The sequence below is a fragment of the Bos javanicus genome, chromosome 17 (genome assembly GCF_032452875.1).
Source record: "Bos javanicus breed banteng chromosome 17, ARS-OSU_banteng_1.0, whole genome shotgun sequence".
Lineage (NCBI taxonomy): Eukaryota > Metazoa > Chordata > Mammalia > Artiodactyla > Bovidae > Bos > Bos javanicus.
The window spans coordinates 62700088-62719080 of record NC_083884.1 but is presented as its reverse complement, the minus strand read 5'-3'; the positions used below and the strand labels follow the sequence as shown (position 1 = coordinate 62719080).

The 18993-nt window shown below is 41.2% G+C and overlaps 2 protein-coding genes across 3 annotated transcripts in view; one reads left to right on the top strand and one right to left on the bottom strand.

The window, feature by feature from the left end:
• Window positions 1-69: 69 nt before the first annotated feature.
• ERP29 (endoplasmic reticulum protein 29) lies at window positions 70-7567 on the top strand. The gene is made up of 3 exons (XM_061385026.1): window positions 70-377; window positions 5238-5376; window positions 6755-7567. Exons 1-3 carry the CDS (start codon window positions 243-245, stop codon window positions 7255-7257), a joined length of 777 nt encoding a protein of 258 aa, XP_061241010.1. The 5' UTR covers window positions 70-242; the 3' UTR covers window positions 7258-7567.
• Window positions 7568-8245: 678 nt separating this feature from the next.
• The window catches only part of NAA25 (N-alpha-acetyltransferase 25, NatB auxiliary subunit), a 66187-nt gene continuing 55439 nt past the window's right edge, over window positions 8246-18993 (bottom strand). For both annotated transcript variants that reach the window (XM_061385008.1, XM_061385007.1), the window contains 2 exons: window positions 15503-15649; window positions 8246-13452 (listed from right to left, as the gene is read on the bottom strand). In XM_061385008.1, the coding sequence (XP_061240992.1) occupies window positions 13330-13452; window positions 15503-15649 (270 nt within the window). In that variant the 3' untranslated portion in view covers window positions 8246-13329. The remainder of the gene's footprint in view (window positions 13453-15502; window positions 15650-18993) is intronic.

Below are 18993 nucleotides of genomic sequence, written 5' to 3'. Positions count from 1 at the left end.
CCACCCCCTACGCGGCCCCGCCTTCTCACCCTCGACCCGTGCGGGCTTCGCCGAGTGCGCACGCGCGGCAGCTCCATTTCCCCGCCCCTCACGTGGCTCCTCCCTCTCAGCCTAGGCCGGCGTGTGCTCGGTGGGCTGTACACGTGCGCGCACCCGAGCCTGGCCGCCTAAACTTCGTGGTCCCTGGGTCAGCGTTTTCTCCACTACAGCCTTCCCAGCACCTACTGCCAGAATCCGGCGTTATGGCTGCCGCCATTCCCCGCGCCGCTTCTCTCTCCCCATTATTTCCCCTTCTGTTCCTCCTCTCCGCGCCGCAAGACAGCAGTGGCCTGCACACCAAGGGCGCCCTTCCCCTGGATACAATCACTTTCTACAAGGTAAAGGGGCCGGGGATCTAGCGCTCAGGTGCAGCCAGACCGCCCAGGGGAGCGCGCACCCGTGAGGGGACGCAGGGGACTGACAGCTGGCAGGAGGTGGTCTGTAGCGACGGTCCGGGGACTTCCCACCGTCCTGTAGGACTGATGGACTCTGGGCCCAGACCGTATCCTGACCATAGAGCATATGATCGAGGGTCCCCAAACACCTTTGCAGTATTTGCATTTGCTTCTTCTTTTGCTAAAGAATTGCGGAGATGCAGCCTTCCCGTCGCCTAAGGGAAGAGGGCGGTGCCGGGCGAGACCCAATCCTTGAGTCCCAAGTTGGAGTACCGGAGGGCGGTGCGAGGCGGATGCCATCCAGCTCCAAGCAGAGCTGAGGCGAAGGTCGAAAGGCGGCTTGTTAGCCTGCGTTTCAGCGCCCCTCTCGCGTTGGCTTCGATTGCAACCACTATATTCTGCGTCTCCTTAAAAAGTGCAGGTTTTAAGAATAAGTTTCGGTTCTTCCACTCTAGTGAATGTCTTGGGCCTGGTGACAGATAAAATCGGGTCGAGACATGGAAGAATTCGCCTCTACCCCTGCCTCCATATTTACAGAATTAGGGTCTTGGCCTGGGTAAATGGACTTTGGGAATGTTGAAGGCTGAATGCAGTCCCAGTCCTCTAATTTTGCACCCACTGGCACCTTTCTAACCTTGCCCGTTGTGATGGGCAAGCTGAGTGTTGAGAGAGAGCCATTCGTTTTATTTTCTTAATTTGTACCCATTGCTGGGAAGTGAAACCAAGAAGTGGAGCGCTAAATCTGTCTCATTTGGTTGAACTCAGTATTTTTGAAAGGGTTCCCCGTTGTGGAGTTGGCACCTGTGGCTCACTGAATGCAAAGTTTCAAGAATTCAAAAGTGTAGGTATGACCAGTTGGTTGTCAGGCACACCCCCACAGTACCCTTTGCTTTGGGGGCCTTTCTTGGCAAAGGGAACCCGCTACCACCCAAGCATGGATATGGTATAACATCACAGACCAAATGTGACTTAGAGGGAAACTTCGCACTGTTAACGGTAGCAGTATTTCCTCATCGACTGGTGTGTCTCCATCTTTATAGCTACCACCCTAGTCTAGGCTATATCTTAAGTAGTTTCCTCACTAGTCTCCAGATTTTCACTCTGGAGCCTCTCAGTCGGCTCACACGGTAGCTGACTTCCTGCATGATCTGATCCCTGCTTCCCTCTTCCTTTCATCGAACCTTAACGATTCCCCTCTTTGTCCCCTCTGCTTCAACCACCCTTGTAGTGCTCTGTCCTCTGGCTATTCCTAGCTCCTTATTGCCTTAGGCCCTTGTACTTGCAGTTCTTTGTGAGTAGAACATTCTTGGCTCAATCTTTGAAAGGTTGGTTGCTCCTCTTCATTCAGGCTTGGGTTAAATGTTATCTTTTCAAATTACCTCCACCCCCTCCACTCCAGGGGTTTTTCTGGTGGCTCACACAGGAAAAAATCTGCCCGTAGTGCAGGAAACCTGGGTTCCATCCTGGGTCAGGGAGATCCCCTGGAGAAGGGAATGGCTACCCACTCCAGTATTGCCTGGAGAATCCCCATGGACAGAGGATCCTGGCAGGCTACAGTCCACAGGGTTTCAGAGTTGCACACAACGGAGTGATAAACACTTTAGCTTTCTCAATTTCCCCCTCGTGCAATCTGAAGTGCCAGTCACATTGCTCTGTTTGATTTCTCTGAACTCTCATCACTGTTTTTTTTTTTTTCCTTGCCTAGTGTATTGTCACCCACTCCAGTGTTCTTGCCCAGAGAATCCCAGGGACGGGGGAGCCTGGTGGGCTGCCGTCTATGGGGCTGCACAGAGTTGGACACCACTGAAGTGACTTAGCAGCAGCAGTAGCAGCAGTGTATTGTCTCCCACACTAGAATATTATATACTTATGAAGGACTACCTTGTCTGTCTTGTTCACTGATCATCTGCACGACCTAGACCTGTTACCTAGAAGATGCTCAGTAATAATCTGTTGACTGAACAAATGTTTTCTCCAATCTGTTTCTAAATCTCACTCTCTTCCATCACTGTAGAACAAAAGGGGAGCTTCCTAGGGTCACTGTATCCATGGGTCTTTCTGTGATCTCCAGTGTTGTTTTTTGTTTGTTTGTTTCTTGCCCTTTACGATCACTAAAAATAAGAGACCCTGTCTGTTTCCTTTAGTTCTGTGTTCACTTAGAACAGTGCCTGGCAATGATAGGCTGTCAGTACCTTTTAATTCAATGAATGAATGATGAACTCATCAATACATTGAAGAAACAAGGTGCCTAAATGTAGGTTAATGTGAAGCAGATTCCCCAAGGATGAGGAAAGGAGAGAGATTTCTAAAGCAGTTCAAAGGTACAGATTGAGTAAGAGAACAAGAAAAAATTAATCATGCAAATGTTTGCCATTCAAACGAGGGCTTCACTTGTGGCTCAGCTGGTAAAGAATCCACCTGCAGTGAGGGAGACCTGGGTTTGATCCCTGGGTTGGGAAGATCCCCTGGAGAAGGGAAAGGCTACCCACTGCAGTATTCTGGCCTGGAGAATTCCATGGACCATATATAGTCCATGGGGTTGCAAAGAGTGGGACACGACTTAGCGACTTTCACTTTGCCATTCAAAACCATTCTGTGATGGCTAAAAATGGTGAAAATAAAAGATGAAGTCCTCTCTGTTCTATTTCAGTATTAAACCACTGTATGATTATTAATTCTGGAGAAGGGAATGGCAACCCACTCTAGTATTCTTGTCTGGAAAATGCCACAGACAGAGGAGCCTGGTGAACTACAGTCCATGGGGTCATAGAGTCAGACACGACTGAGTGACCTAACACACACACATACACACACAGAGACATGATTATTAATATTATTCTGTAATATAAATGGAGCTCCCTTTGAAGGTAGGTTATCACGTATTTTTGTAAAAAATTTTCTCCTTGGACATGTTGCATCTGCTACCAAAGCCTACCCTGGGTTTGTTCATTCATTAGATATTTTTGGAATATCTGTCACATGCTAGGTGATGTTGGGCACTAGGGATACAGCAGAAAACAGGTAAGAGAGGGTTCCTATTCTCATAAATGTATATTCTAGTGGAGAGGACTGACAACAAGCAAATAAGGATTTCAGAGAGTGATTAATGCAGTGAAGAAACTGGTGCAGGGTGGCATGATAGAGTTCCATGGAAAGGAAGCAGAATTAGATGGTATGAGCACAGGAGGCCTCTGTTAGAGAGGACATTTGTACTCAGCTTTGATAACCATGGAAAGGCCCAGGGAAAGGGCACTCCAGCCAGTAGAGACAGCAAATGAAAAGGACCTGGGTAGGAATATTTGTTGAAACTAAAATAAGGCCAAATGGGCCAGAGGGATGTGATCTGATTTATATTTTTAAGTCTTCCCTGCTTGTTAGGCTCCAGAGCTCAGACTTCTGGGGATCAGTGACCATTTAAAGATTACCTGTTCTGGACTCTACTCCCTCTTCCTTTGTGTCCCTGGGCACTGTTATTTATTTTTTAAAACCAAATGGACAGCAAACAAAATAAGGAACACACACTAACAAAAAGTGGAATAGTGTCAGCTTGATTTAATTACAGCAGTGATTGCCTGTGTTGAAAAATTAACCAGCCATGATGACTTTGATTAGAAAAATAAAAGGTTGTAGGAGGGAAAGCAGTGCTACTGACCTGAGGGAGCTTATTAGATAAAAATCTGTGCATTGGGTAAAACCATCAAAGTGAAGTTTTGCATTTCCTCGTTAAGTTAAACATAGAATTGCTATATGACCCTGCAGTTCCACTCCTAGGTATGTTCCCAGAAGAGCTGAAAAGAGGTGTTCAGACAAAAGCCTATACACAAGTGTTTATAACAACACTATTCACAAATAACTCTAAGGTGGAAACAACCCAAATATCCCTCAACTGATGAATGGATAAACAAAATATGATATATCCATACAATGGAATATTTATTTGGCCATAAAAAGGAATGAAATGCTGATGCATGCTACAGCATGAATGAATCTTGAAAACGTTATGCTAAGTGAAAGAAGCCAGACACAAAAAGTCACTTAGGAGGAGGACTGAGGAATGACGGCTTAATGGATATGTGGCTTCTTTTCAATGATGAAAATGGAAGATATTCTGGAAGTAGGTATTAGTGATGGTTGTGCAGCATAGTTAATGCGATAAATTCCACTGAATTGTACACTTTAAAATGGCAAATTTTATGTGATGTAAATTTTACAATTAAAATAAAAATCTTGATCCTGACAGTTTAGAACCTAGAAATCTAATGTAACTGCTTACGTTAACCAGTCTAAACTGATCTAACTGGTTTAGAGAGGGGACACTGTCCCAAGCCTAGCCTCTCAGCAACTTCCTGTGAACCCTGAAATTACAGAGTTCAAACTCTGGACCTCCGCACCAGAGTGTCTTTCATGGTGCCAGCTCCTTTATAGATGGTTGGTTGGCTCCAGAAAGGCCCCCTGGGATGATGGGTGTGACAGGGGCTAACCTAGTGTGTGCCAAGGGTAGGCTTCCGTAGTCTTAACTTACCAAAAGGGCCACTGGAAGAGAAGGCCTTAGAACGTCTACAGCATTGCTTATTGCAGACAGTTTGATTTGTGTGAGCAACTACTTAATGGGGTCCCCGGGACACAGCAAACATCATCAAATTGTTAAATGAATCGAGGGATGAAGAACGAATGAATGAATGTTTGTGAAAGCTTGTCTCCCTCGTGGGCTTGGTTTCCACGCTGAAAGAGGTCCCTTGGGAAAGGGAATTAGCCCCAAAGGTCCTTGGGAACCCTTACTTGCTCAGCTCTATGTGCCCTCAGGTCATTCCCAAAAGCAAGTTCGTCCTGGTGAAGTTTGACACCCAGTACCCCTATGGTGAGAAGCAGGATGAGTTCAAGCGTCTGGCTGAAAACTCAGCTTCCAGTGATGATCTCCTGGTGGCAGAGGTGGGGATCTCAGGTATGGATAAGTCTGGAATGACTGAGGAGGGCAGAGGGAGAAGAAACTAGGGGTTACTTCCCTGTTTGTCAGAACATCCCAGCATCTTTCTGTCTGAGCCACACACGTCTAGTGTAAATGGGGTCATTGCCTTTCAAGGAGTCTGGTACCCACGGCAGGCTTAGCTTGAGCAGATTCTATGACCACAGAAACTCAGCTCAAATGTTTACTGTGTGCCAGGCCACTGTGCCGAGTATTTTACATGTATGTCATCCTTGTGGCAGCTCTGTGAAAAGTCTTATGATCCCCAAATGAAGAAACAGATGCTTAGAGAAACTTGCTCAAGATTATAAAGTGACAGGCCTAGGACTGGAAGCCCACACCTCCTATACCACTACCCAGTAATAGGTGGTCTTGGTGAGGTATAAGCAACTAGTTGTCGTCGTGTCAGCCCTTGGGGCTGCTACTGCCTGCTGGGAAAGACAGCAAATAGTAACAGCTACCACATGGTGGACTTCCCTGGTGGCTCAGTGGTAAAGAATCCACCTGCCAATGGAGGAGACGCAGGTTCGATCCCTGGGTCGGAAAGACGCCCTGGAGGAGGGAACGGCAACCCACTCCAGTATTCTTGCCTGGGCAATCCCTGGACAGAGGAGCCTAATGGGCTACAGTCCATGGGGTTGCAAAGGAGTCAGACACATCTGAGCAACCAAAACCACCACCCCCACATATTAAACGCTTAACTCTGCCAGGTTAAGTGGCACATATCCCCTTATTGGGTCCTCCCAAGAGCCCTCAAGTGTTAGGGTCCGTGTTCATTACCTACCACACATTCCCTCAGCTCTGGCCAGACTATACTTTGTAACCCTTAAACACACACAGGTCATTCCTGCCTCAGAGCTTTTGCACTTGCAGTCCTTTCTGCCCAAAACACTTCCCACATCTTGATATGTCTGGCTGCTTCGTTTTCAGGTCCATGAGTTCATGTCATCTTCACAGGGAGGCCTTCTCACCCAGTCACTGTGTCACCGTTTCATTTTTGTCATGGCACTAATCACTTCACGTTCTTTTGTTTATTATCTCTTCTCACCCTTTGAAGAGTGTAAGCTCTGCGGTCAGGGAGTGTGGTACTCTTAATCACAACTAAATCCCGAGCACTTAAGAGGACAGTCCCTGGCACGTAGTGGCACGTATAATAAATATGCAGAATTCCCCCTTTTCAAATGAGGAAAGTGAAGGTCACAGAGGTTAAAGGACTTGACTAATGCCACACGGTTAGGGAGTAGCAGAGGAGGAGTTCTGACAGCCGGAATTCTCCTCAGCTCAGATAGGCCTCACAGCAACCTCCCGCCATGCCTTCCTCAGGGTCTTGTTCCTCATTTCTGGTTTCCATTCACAGATTATGGCGACAAGCTGAATATGGAGCTGAGTGAGAAATACAAGCTGGACAAAGAGAACTACCCAATCTTCTATCTCTTCCAGGATGGGGACTTTGAGAACCCAGTCCTGTATAGTGGGGCAGTTAAGGTTGGAGCCATCCAGCGCTGGCTAAAGGGACATGGGATCTACCTAGGTATGCCTGGTTGCCTGCCTGCATATGACACCCTTGCTGGGGAGTTCATCAGGGCCTCTGGTGTGGAGGCCCGCCAGTCCCTCTTGAAGCAGGGGCAGGACAACCTTGCGAGTGTGAAGGAGACTGACAAGAAGTGGGCCGAGCAATACCTTAAGATCATGGGAAAGATCTTGGACCAAGGTGAGGATTTCCCAGCATCGGAGATGACCAGGATCACCAAGCTGATTGAGAAGAACAAGATGAGTGATGGGAAGAAGGAAGAACTCCAGAAGAGCTTAAACATTTTGACTGCCTTCCAGAAGAAGGGGGGTGAGAAGGAGGAGCTGTGAGAAGGCACTCCAGGGTTTGGTGGGGTGGGGAGGGGTAAGTTACCTTCTGGCTGTGAAACTCTCCTGGGATATAACGGAATTTTAGGAAAAGTGGCATGAAACCAGAAATCTGAGCATGCGTGGATACTGACGCTGACGTGACTATGCTTGGAACATCTCTGTAGCCGGTCGCGGACAGCTGGTGAACACTTAGATGGCTTTTGAAATTCCCCCTCAGAAGGAATTGGTGCTATAAAGAGGAGTATACTGCCCAGGTTCTTGAAAGGTATGATTCTGATCCCAATTAAAGTTTCTGTGTTTTCGTTAAGTAGACCTGTAGCCATTCAGTTTTCTTTTACAAATTATACTTTGGCCTGTGGCCTACTTTTTCCTTGAAACTTATTTTTTTTAAAGCTAAGGTGGTGTGGAATCTGCTCTACCAGGGTAACAGACTATCCTGGTAACTCTGTGGAAACTAGGCTGAGCTCAAGACCTACCTTTAATTTCCTTTCCACAGGTCTTCAGATTCAGGTGGACTGATTGCAGCTGATTGAATGCATTGTCCGTTTTCTGGTCCTTGAAGCTGAATAGCAGTAAATTCTTTCCCATGCTCCGTGAGATACATATAACAGATTCTTAGTTTTACCAATATAACCTGGTAGGTTTCTTTAAGAGTTGCATTTAGACAGCTAAATGATATAACTCAGTTCAATTTGAAAGTTTCTTTAGAAAGGGATTGTTTTCCATCTAAATCACCTTGTCGCTGTTGATTACTCAGTAACCACCAGCTTTTTAATAAGCAGAGTGGGAGAGCACTGTACTGACTTTCAAATCTCTTCTCACACTTCCATACTTAACTATTTGAAAATATCAAATGGCAGCTTATAAAATGTCTAACTGTACCCACACAAAGAAATTTAAGTTGAGCAGTGTTGGCAAGTAAAACTTTCAATTCTTTGTTCCTCCATTTCAGCCAGATTGGGTATTTAAAATCACTGGAAACAAAAAATACAGCAAAACTCATGTGTTTAATTGGATGGAACAACAACAACAAAAATCCCACAGCTTAGGCTAACAATTCAAACCAACTAGATAAAAAATGTTTAAGCCTAAACACCTGCCCATAGCCAGCATGGATACTCTCAATATTTGACAAAAGAAGAACTATTTAGATATTAGGCCCAATAATTTCAATATATCCCCTACTCATCATTTCAGTTCTAACTGAAAAATCTGGAAGATCTTTTTCCATGCTTCTCACTGGTAAACTTGTTGAGCTGTTCTAATTTTTTCTCATCTACCTTAAAACAGTCATTTCCAAAGAATGAAGTATTCATTGTCTTATAGAAATTAGAGTAAGACAAATGACAGGTAGAGAAAGGACTCTAAAACTAAATTCAGTCCTTGAACGTGGTCCCATTTCTCAACTGTAAGGGGAAAGATAGAAAAGTGGCAACCCACCCAAGGGCATTTCATTGGATGGGTCCATGCCCTCTATCATTATAAGCCTAGGGTCTTGAGTTGAAGAAATGCGGGCTGTTGGATAGGACTGGATTGTCATACATCAAAGACTCTTTGCATAAATATTTTTCATTAAAGGTAGGCTGTGTTTCTCATTTAGAATCTGCAGTGATTTGTATATGCCACACAAAAATCTTCCCTAACATGTCCAATGGATTCCTTCCCTCTACTTCTTAGCATATAATTACTAATATTCTGTGGCTCAGATGCTACTAACTAGACTGTAATAAAGGCTATGGCTTCCTACAATCAAATGCTACACAATTTTTAAGGGAATTTCCAGATAAACTGAAGCACAATGAGCCCCTGGAGCCAACATGAGTCCTGTTCTAAAGAACCTGCAAGTTATCTCAAATAGTGCCAAGGGTAATTTTACTAATAGTCCTTGGTAATTGGTGGTATACACACACACACGAGGCATTAGAATTGCTTTAAGAAAGAATGGTTCTTCAATAGAGAACTTCTAAGATAGAATCAAGATGAAGAATGTGAGGTGGGGTGGACACTCTGATTTTTAGCTCATTTCATCAATGCTTAAGAGTTTGAATCTTACCCATCCCTTACCTTACTGCCTGGCCTTAGTAGCCGTATCTGCAATAACTGCTTTTCTCACCCGTAAACAGTACATTATCTGGGACCCACTTTTACTAGGTATGTGGAAGCTGAGGTTGCAAAAAACCTGTACACTCAAGCATAAACACGGGTACTCCACAAATAATTTTTATAAGCATTTGGCTCATGGTTGCTTACCCTCCGCTTGTTACTATGGAATAACATGCCTGCATCGAGGCGGTGACAGCATCTCAAAAACAGGGAACGTGAAAAAAATATAAACCTGAGTCCACCTTTTGAGGAACTCAAAAATGGCAGTGAGAAACAGCCAAGTGCCCATTTTTTTGTTAAAGGGGAAAAAAAGAAATGTTGAGGTGGCATTAATTCATACCTGAAGAAGCAAAAACTGACTTTTCCAGGGCTCAGTTAAGGGCATTTAATATCACAGGACAGAAAGGAAACTAGGAAGAAAAACAGCTCTTCCCACTGTGTTGCATGTATGAATAAACGTTTGATCTCAGCCTGTATGTTCATACACTCTTGGATAAAAAAACCATGTCATCAGCCTGCCTGAAATCCTCCAGTAACTTCGCACTAAATTTAGAAATCTCATTCCTTCCCCAGGCTACAGTTTCCTGATTGCTCTAATCCCCACTCCACCTTCTATCTCAATCTGTACCCCTCTTCCACTCCGGTAAGTCCCAGGCACTTGAACCATTTTTCCCAGTCACTGGAACATGCCTTTCCCAAGGCTGATGCTTCATCATTCAGGTCAGATGGCGCCACCTGAGAGGTCCTCTGGTGACCCGCCTGTCATATACCCTGACTTATATTTATCAGTCAGGAATTAATTACAAACTAATATTTACCTTTATTGTCTCTCCCCCCACTTCAGCCACTAACTAGGATACAGTCTCATTTACCATTATATCAGCACAGCCTAACATGGAATCTGGCACACAGTAAATAAATGCCCAATACATGTATAAATCTAATTAATGAATACTAAAGCACAAGGTGCTATTAAAAGGACTAGTGTGGCCTTGGAGTAATTTTAAATTCACAAGTATTATCATTTTTTCTGAGGAATATAACAATACAAAATGAATTACACCATTTAAAAGGTTGTGGCTTCTAAGAACACGAACAAAAATGAACCAGGCAAAAGTGCCAAATTGAAAGTGTTTTATATAAATTAACCCATCCAGTTTAAAGTAGGTCTGCTATGCTTCACTTAATTCTGAAGAAGGAAGAATATATGCTTCCCATGTTAATAAATCAGAGCAACAAAGTAGAGTTTCAATAACAAGGCTGTAGATACATTGAAACCCCTTTTTATATTAAAAGTTAAAATGAAAGACAAATCCAGATTGAACATAGTGACTGCAAAATATAATGCAATTTTGAACAATTAAAATTATGAAAATATACAAAATTGATGGGCAACACAACTAGGCATTTGTACATTTTCCATTATGTGGAGAACACTAAAAATTTCTCTACCTTTTATCCACATCAGATATATGATTTAAACCAAATGTTTGCTTTGGAGAGTCTTAACTTAGGATCTCAGTAGTATAAAAAGCAGTAATTTTTCAGTCTGTAAACAGTAGTCTTTTTTTTTCTGCTTTCCTTTTTTTTTTTTAAATATCAATTTTCCACACAAAATAAAAACAAAAAACCCAAACAAAGTAAAAACAGCAGCAGCAGCAATGAGTTATTTGGGAATTCTCTTCAAATACCAATGACATACAATTGCTGGAGAGGGTGCTTTTTACTCATGTAAGAATATATATATATATATATATATTTTTTTTTTTTTAACTGTACACAATTTATAGTGCATGACAGTTTCCAAAAGAACAGATCAATAAAAGATATTGGCCATTTCTGCATAATTTCATTCTTTTTACAATTCTCTCAAAATGTAAGAGGTTGGATCTAATTGAAATGCTACATTTAGTGGGGAAATCAGGAAGTAACAAGCATAACCCCAACGTAACATTATTTGTCACTGAAACCAGTAGAGGACCCAGATGCCCCTAGGAAAGAAAACAGGTAGGCAGACCACTGAGTCACACACTGTCCCTGAGGACCAAGGCCAGCTCACTGAGCACACACATTCTAGAATGATCATGGTCAGCTGATAGACTTGTTTCAAAGAGCATTTCTACTTCTATGTACAGTATTTTTGGATATTCAGAGAAACATCATTTCAAGAACACATGCCATACACACACCTACCCCCCATCCACAAAGTTCCATCTAAATAGGCCACAGTTTCATGAAATGTTATGTTATTAAATTAGATTTGGAATCAATCAATTTTTAATTCATCTTGTTCAAAGCAGTTCTTTCCTTTTGGGATGGGGTATGACAGTTGTGGCTACCAATTAACAACAAAACTAGTTTTTTGAAATTACTGGATGGACTAAGATTTCCAACAAGTCTTATTTTGAAAAGGTAATTTGGTAATTTTCAAAACAGTTTCCTTGCAAGTTGAGACACTTATCACCCTATCAAATTGTGAATCTAAAGTCGAAATGATGGAAACAAAATGCAATTGCTTTACATAAATAGATTTTCCAAGCTCTTTTTCTGGTTGCTTTTAAAAGAAAAAAGTACCACATTTCACTGGAGAAGTGAGTTGGAGAGAACTTGGAAGGCCTTCAAGACCAATCCTCCATTAGATACTTGAATTTCCTCATCAAATTCATTTCTTTGCTTTTTCAGAATTACTAACTTTAATGGTATTTGGATAACAAAGACCAAAGACTAAAGCACAGATTCCAACACAAATAAATTACCAAAGCAATTGTATAAAATGTGTAACATTTTCAAGAGCAGTGTTTACCTTTTCTGTCAGACCCACCACTGAAGCTAGTCTTGGGGGCTCCAGGTGAACAAGGTTAAACACCATCCTGGTCTAGCTCTCAAGTTTGAAAAAAGTCAATGCAACCTCAAACCCAACTGGTAATGTTTCTTTTGCCAGCCTAAAACTTAAAACCTAGATTAAATCCATATTAATATACATTCTTTCCTTTCTTCCTTCCCAAAGCCCCCACTTAAAAAACACTAAGTATTAAATCTTTATTTTCAAGCATATATACACATGTATATATGCTTGAAAATATACGTATATATGTAAAAGCATATACATATATATATATCTCACAAAACCAATGACACTGGTATTAGACTTGCCTGCATAAATTATGTACACCTCTCTTCTTTAAAACAGTGATTCCTGTCTTTCCCAAACAGACAAAAGATAGCAAGCTAGTCCTCAGCAGGCTTATAAGTGGTCTGTACTACTTTCCCCTCCAAACAGCTGTAAGTTAACAGAAGCCTGTCTCTGATTTAACTCACAGGAGCCAGGATGGGGATGTCTTGGCCACTGGCGTTATTAAGCCAAAAAACGAGGGCCTGTCATCATCTGAGTGATGCCCTTCAGTGGCAGGTGCTTAGGCCAAATTTAATTGGAAGCCCTTTGAGTACCTACCTTGGGTTTTGCGGGAGCCAAGCAGCTGGAAAGAGGGCCTGCTCCCAATCATGGTCCCCCTCTACTGGCTTCCTGCTTCCTAAGGCTCGAGGACCAGACCAAAACACCCACTGCTATAATGGTAGGGCCATTCAGCTGCTCTGAGTTCAATGCTTTATGCTTAATTTCTATTGCTGCTTTTATAGGACACCCCCAACCACCACCACCAACCACCAGATGTTTCTGGTGATAGAAGGGAAGAAGAAAAGTAGGGTTCTCTTGTGGCTGCCATATGCATATGAACATGTATAAAAAGTGGTCAAACCCAGACAAGGGTCCTGCTTCTGGTTTATATACAATAATTTAATCAGTTGTATACATTTAATACCTAAAAAATTAATTCACAATCAAAGTCCTTCATGCATTTTATGAGGAAGTTCTGGATTTAAAATGATGGTCAACCAGATGTAGTTTTTGCCTGGAAAGATGATGTCATTTTCTCTTGTAGAATCATCAGTGCCCGTGGTTCACACTAACTTTTAAATTTTTAGTTTCTTTGTGGTCTCAAGTCTTTTTTTCAGCAGCTCCCCAATTTCCAGAAGTGAGTGCAGATAACTGCTCTGAACTTTCCCTTGTACAGTCTTTGAAAATTTTCTCTCTTCCTACAAAGGAAATAAGAATGAGTGGACTTGCTCAGAAAGCATTCCCCCAGATTATAGTTTTTCACATGTAAGTTAAAATTACCACTTAACTCCATGAGAAGCTCCATCACAATGGAGTGGGTCATTTTCAATTTCATTAAATGCAAAGATGGCTAAACTCATCACAGATGTCTATTTCTCCATGTGACTTTTTACTAAGACCCTGTTGCTTTAGCATTACTATTCTTTCAAGTAATCTTAGTTATAAATTATATCAAGTCAGAAAATTGAGATTTCTGAACAAGGAAAAAAGTTAGAAAGATTATTACTAAGTACTTGGGCCATAAAGTCACTACTATTTTCTGATGAGCTATACAAAGTAGAAAAACTGAGATTTCTTACTATTAGAGTCATCAGGAAACAGGAAAAAAGCAGAAATTTATTATTAATTTAGACATTATCACAGCCACTTTTTAAAGGCATCAAATTTACCAGTATCATCTTTTCTAGTTATAATACTGACACACCTCCCTCCATTTTAATAAAGTCCACCGATTCCAGAGGCCGAACAACTAAAAAAGACCAAAGTTTTCCTAAGGCTGCTCAAATACGTGAGTTAAATATTTGCTGCTCATTTGACCTGTGGTAGCAAGCACAAAAAATAAAGGGGATGGGTGGAGTGTTTAAATACGGAAAAAAGGTTGGCTGAAAACGGTTTAGCTTTATGTGAATTTGGCAGTATTTTAAAGCCCAAAAGAAACCAGATAAGCACACTTTATTACCCAAACGTGCATTAAAAGGTATGTACACAAATCTATTTTATTCAGTACTACATATTCTTTCTTTCCTCTTCGAATTTTTTTTTTCACCATGTACAGATTTTACTTTTTGAAATAATGTAAGGCTTAAGAGGAAAACAAAAATACTAAAAATTAATAATACATCAATTAGTACCTCTAATGACCTATATTCATTCTATATAGTCTATATTCATTCTCAAGTATATAGGAAAACAGTTAAATATACAGCTTAACTGGCTAAAACCAAACGCATCACTTGTTTGATTCCTTTAATCAATCTTTGGAAATGTTAAATGCTCTGAGCCCTTTCCCACAGTAAGCAGTTTGTTCAAAGCTCTAATACGTTGACGTTTTTACAAAAGAGGGGCTTACAATCTTTTAAAGCTGGTGTTCCAAGCAAGATTCCATTCATTCCCTTCCCTCCAAGGGTCTAGGTGGAAGTCTTGGGCTGGGATGGTGGCTGCCTCATATTACTGGGGGAGCTCAGTCATCAGCAGAGGCTCATGTTAGACAAACTACTGAAGAAAATCATTTCCTTAAGATCAGAGTTCCATCACTGGAACAATAAGCTAGAAACAGGTGGCTCCACAACTGCCCTTCTGGCACCTTCCAAAATCCTAAACCTACTCCAGGGTGGTGCATGTTAACTTACCTGACACCATTTGTTCTATTAAATTTGTTTTTTAAAAAGAACCTACATTTTAAAAAGTGACTTTACTGGGATTTTCCTTGCAGAATTTTAAGAAACCAGCCTAAAAACAATGATCAGGAGAAAACTAATGACTGGTACCTTTGATTCTGTACTTCCTTATTGGCTGACTTGCTCTGGCCTAACTAATACTGACATGATTATTTCTGATGTTCAGCATCTTTCCTTTTTTATGTGATGACTGCTGGGCTGGTAAAGAAACCAACCAATCCAGCAGCAGGGAAGTTCTCAGTCAAGGAGATTGTCCCTGGATTTCTCAAAAGTATGTTTGGTTTCCTCTGGTGCTCAAAATAGGGACAATAATAATTCCACTCCTCAACAATCCATCAGTAGTTTTCACAGTAAAACAGCACCCCCAAAAATGTATAAAAGGGAGGAGTGGGGGATGAGTTGGGGAGAAGACCCCACCACCACCACAACAAAAACTAGTGCCAGGGACCTTCTCATCTCAAGTCCTACAAGGAGAGAACGGGGAACTGAAAACTAACTCGTCCCTGTGATACAAGTGACAACACTCGACTGTCTCTATTTAACTTACTGCTGATCAACTACAGTCTCTTACCAGCGAGAGAGAAGTGTCTTCTAAAATAAGTTCTTCAAGTTTAAGTGCAATTAGATGTGTTTCAAGTCCTTTAATATGATCCACAACATTGGAAATTAAAGTCTGAAGCCCAGTAACATAGTCTTGAAAACTGGTAAAAACAGGTGGCTGAAAAAAAAAAAGATTTTTAAGAAGTTGAAAGATTATCAAACATATTTCTTCAGTGCTTATATCACATAATTATGTTAAGAGTCAATAGCTCAAAACATATCAATGGAAAAAATAGTACCATCACAATAGGAAAAACTTGGCCAAAGACAGAAACAGAAGATATCAAAGATATCCCAGCAGGGCTTCCCTGGTGGTACAGTGGATAAGAATCCACATGCCAATGCAGGGGACATGGGTTCAATCTCTGGTCCAGGAAGACTCCACATGCCAAAGAGCAACTGGGCCCATGGACCACAGCCACTGAGCCTGTGCTCTAGGACCCGCGGGGCACAACTGCCAGTCCACACGCCCTAGGGCTCACGCTCTGCAACGAGAGAAGCTGCTGGCAGTGAGAAGCCCGGGTACTGCCGCTAGAGTGGTCCCTGCTCACTGCTGCTGGAGAAAGCCCAGGCATAGCAGTGAAGACTCAGTGCGGCCGTAAATAAATAAATCTTTAAAAAAGGAAAAAAGAAAACAAAAAGTCCCGGCAATGGTACAATTAAAAAAAACAGATAAACACAAGAAACCCAGCCAATCAACTAGTAAAGCTAGCTTTTCACTCAAGAAGTTTTCTTTGAAGGTGCAACATCAACAGAATTCTTTCAACACCAATTGGCGGGGGGCAGGAGTACCAATGTTTGCCTATCGAATGGGTAAAGATACACCACACCATTGGAGAATGTAAAAACAGAAGAACAGGTATCTCTGGCTTGTTGAAAGTTCACTTCATGCCACTTAGCTTTTATGAGAGACCTACATTAGTACCTGTTTTTGCTAACCAAAAGAAATCCAAAGAGGATTTTCACTTTTATAGGAAAAAGGTGAAAAGCACTTGCAGCAAGCTGTTATAGAAGCAGCGCACACACTGAGCAACAAGAGTGGCACTGGAACCATACTCAACATCAAGCCACCACAGCTCTGAACTATGTCTGTAAGCATCTGTGCTTTATCTCAATTTATTCTGTGTATCCCATTAGCAAGACGTGTCTTAAGGTAATTGCTTCTTCCCTTTATGCCACTTGGACTTATGAAAGGTTTCAAAGGAATGCTAAACTTCTTGTAGCAGGGGAAACCTGTATACATAGTAATTTCAGATCTAAGAGATAGCCTAAGGAAATCATATTATAAATTCATCTTGTGTATTTGTCCATATTTTAATAGCAGTACTATTTGTAATATTAAGAGAAAATTAGGACTTCCCTGGTGGTACAGTGGATAGGAAGCCACCTACCAATGCAGGGGACAAGGGTTCGATCCCTGATCCGGGAAGATTCCACATGCCACGGAGCAACTAAGCTGGCAAGCCCCAATGACTGAAGTCCTTATGCCTAGAGCCTGTGCTCCACAACGAGAGAAGCTATTGCAATGAGAAGGCTGTGCACCGCAATGAAGAGCAGCCCCTGCTTGCTGCAACTAAAAGCTGGAGCACAGCAAGGAAGAGCCAGTGCAACCAAAAATAATTAAAAAAAAAAAACAAAAACAATAGAAGAAAATTAGAGCCAGCTAAACAGCCAACATTGGGAATAAGTTATGGTATATGACTAAAACAGGATGGCACATAATCATTTAAAGTAATGAGATACATCTATATTTGCTGAAATGAAAAGATATCCAAGATACCTTAGTAAGTGAAAAAAAACAAACAGCTAAGTTCAGGGCTTTTGATAGAAAGTTCTATAGAGAGTTTCTATATTTCTGGCTTGTATGTAGTGGCTATCACTGTTTAGTGGGAAAATGGGTGATTTTCTCTTTATTCATCTTTAGGTTACTTTGACAATCGGAAAAAAGAAGGCTATTCTCATTTTTGGAAATTAGAAAAGCAGTATCTACAAAAACTCACACCAAATCCAAATACCAAAAGCTATTTTGACAAGTACTAGGAGTGTAGGGGTTTTCTGCAGAAAAGAAAGTAACAGAGCAACTCTGGTCTATACTTTCAAACACTGCACTCATGATCTGTTAAAATTATCTTGAACAATGAAGGAGAGAAGTGAATAAATGGTAATACCCAGGACAAGTGTCAAATCTAAAGAATTCCTGAATTGTTACTGAATTGTGCAGGAAATTAATATTACTAATAAGACCATCAAAATTTTCAAATGACAATGGTTACTATATTGCTACAATGAACAAAAATCTCCCATTAATGAAATAGCATGTCATTGCAGAATAAATCCTGAACATCTTTCCTTATGAAAAGAATACAAATTATGTTAATGTTTCACAGATTCAAAAGTTAACCAATTAAGATGGGAGGAAACTCCAAAGTTGAATACAAATAGAAATACATGAATCTTATCTACATTAATAATATAATCTGAGTTTTAAACTCCAGTGCTTTTATAGAGTACCTCAACTACTACATTCATTGAACATATTCTAAGGACAAAAAAGAACTGCAAAAAGTTGAACTTCAGTGGGTTTGTTACTGGAACTGGTAATGGAACCAATGTACTATTTCCAAAACTATTTACAGTTTTACTGTAAAACAGCAAATGAATAAATATATTGATCCTGTTGGGAACCATTGTTCTCACTCTGAAAGCTACAAATATTGAATGAAAGAAGGAATGGAAGGAAGAGGACTATGATATTGGACTATAGCTGGAGGTTGTCTGTAATAATTATTTAAAACTATGTGTGTATGTATCTAAATAAATTTCCTGTCTCTCTTCACTGACATTAACTAGAAGCAATAAAACCCCAATAGCAATCAGTGCATCTAACAACTAGATCCTAGTATTCTGAATAGCCATTCCCCATAAAGGAACTAGGGCTCAATGGAAAAAATGTATGCTTTCAGTTCAATGGGTGAGAACAAAGTACTTAGAACATTTTGTGGTTTCGGAAAGTAAGGGCTCAAAAACCAATGAGGACACGTTCAAGGACAGGAACCAGCCTAAAGTGGCTCCCAGTAGCCAAATTTGGGCATCCAAAAGAAAATGATGACAATGGATTATAAGGTAAAGTTAAAAAAGAATGAGTACACAGTGATACTAAAATAGTTGGTATTAAAAATATACAACTCTGTTTTACAGAATGCCAGATAATAAATGATTAATGATTAGTAGCATTTAAAAAAAATTACCATTGTGGAACCATCGAAGTAATAAATGATTCATGCAAGTCAGACTAATAATGAATGTTAAAAGTAGTGGGTGAAAAGCTCTAGGGAACAGGATACTCACAGTCTCAATTCACAGATTAATTACACAGAGAGGAAAGACACACTTATAAATCTGAAATTATCAATAATGGGACATAACATTAGTGCCTCCTGATTTAACTGCTAAAAAGGACAC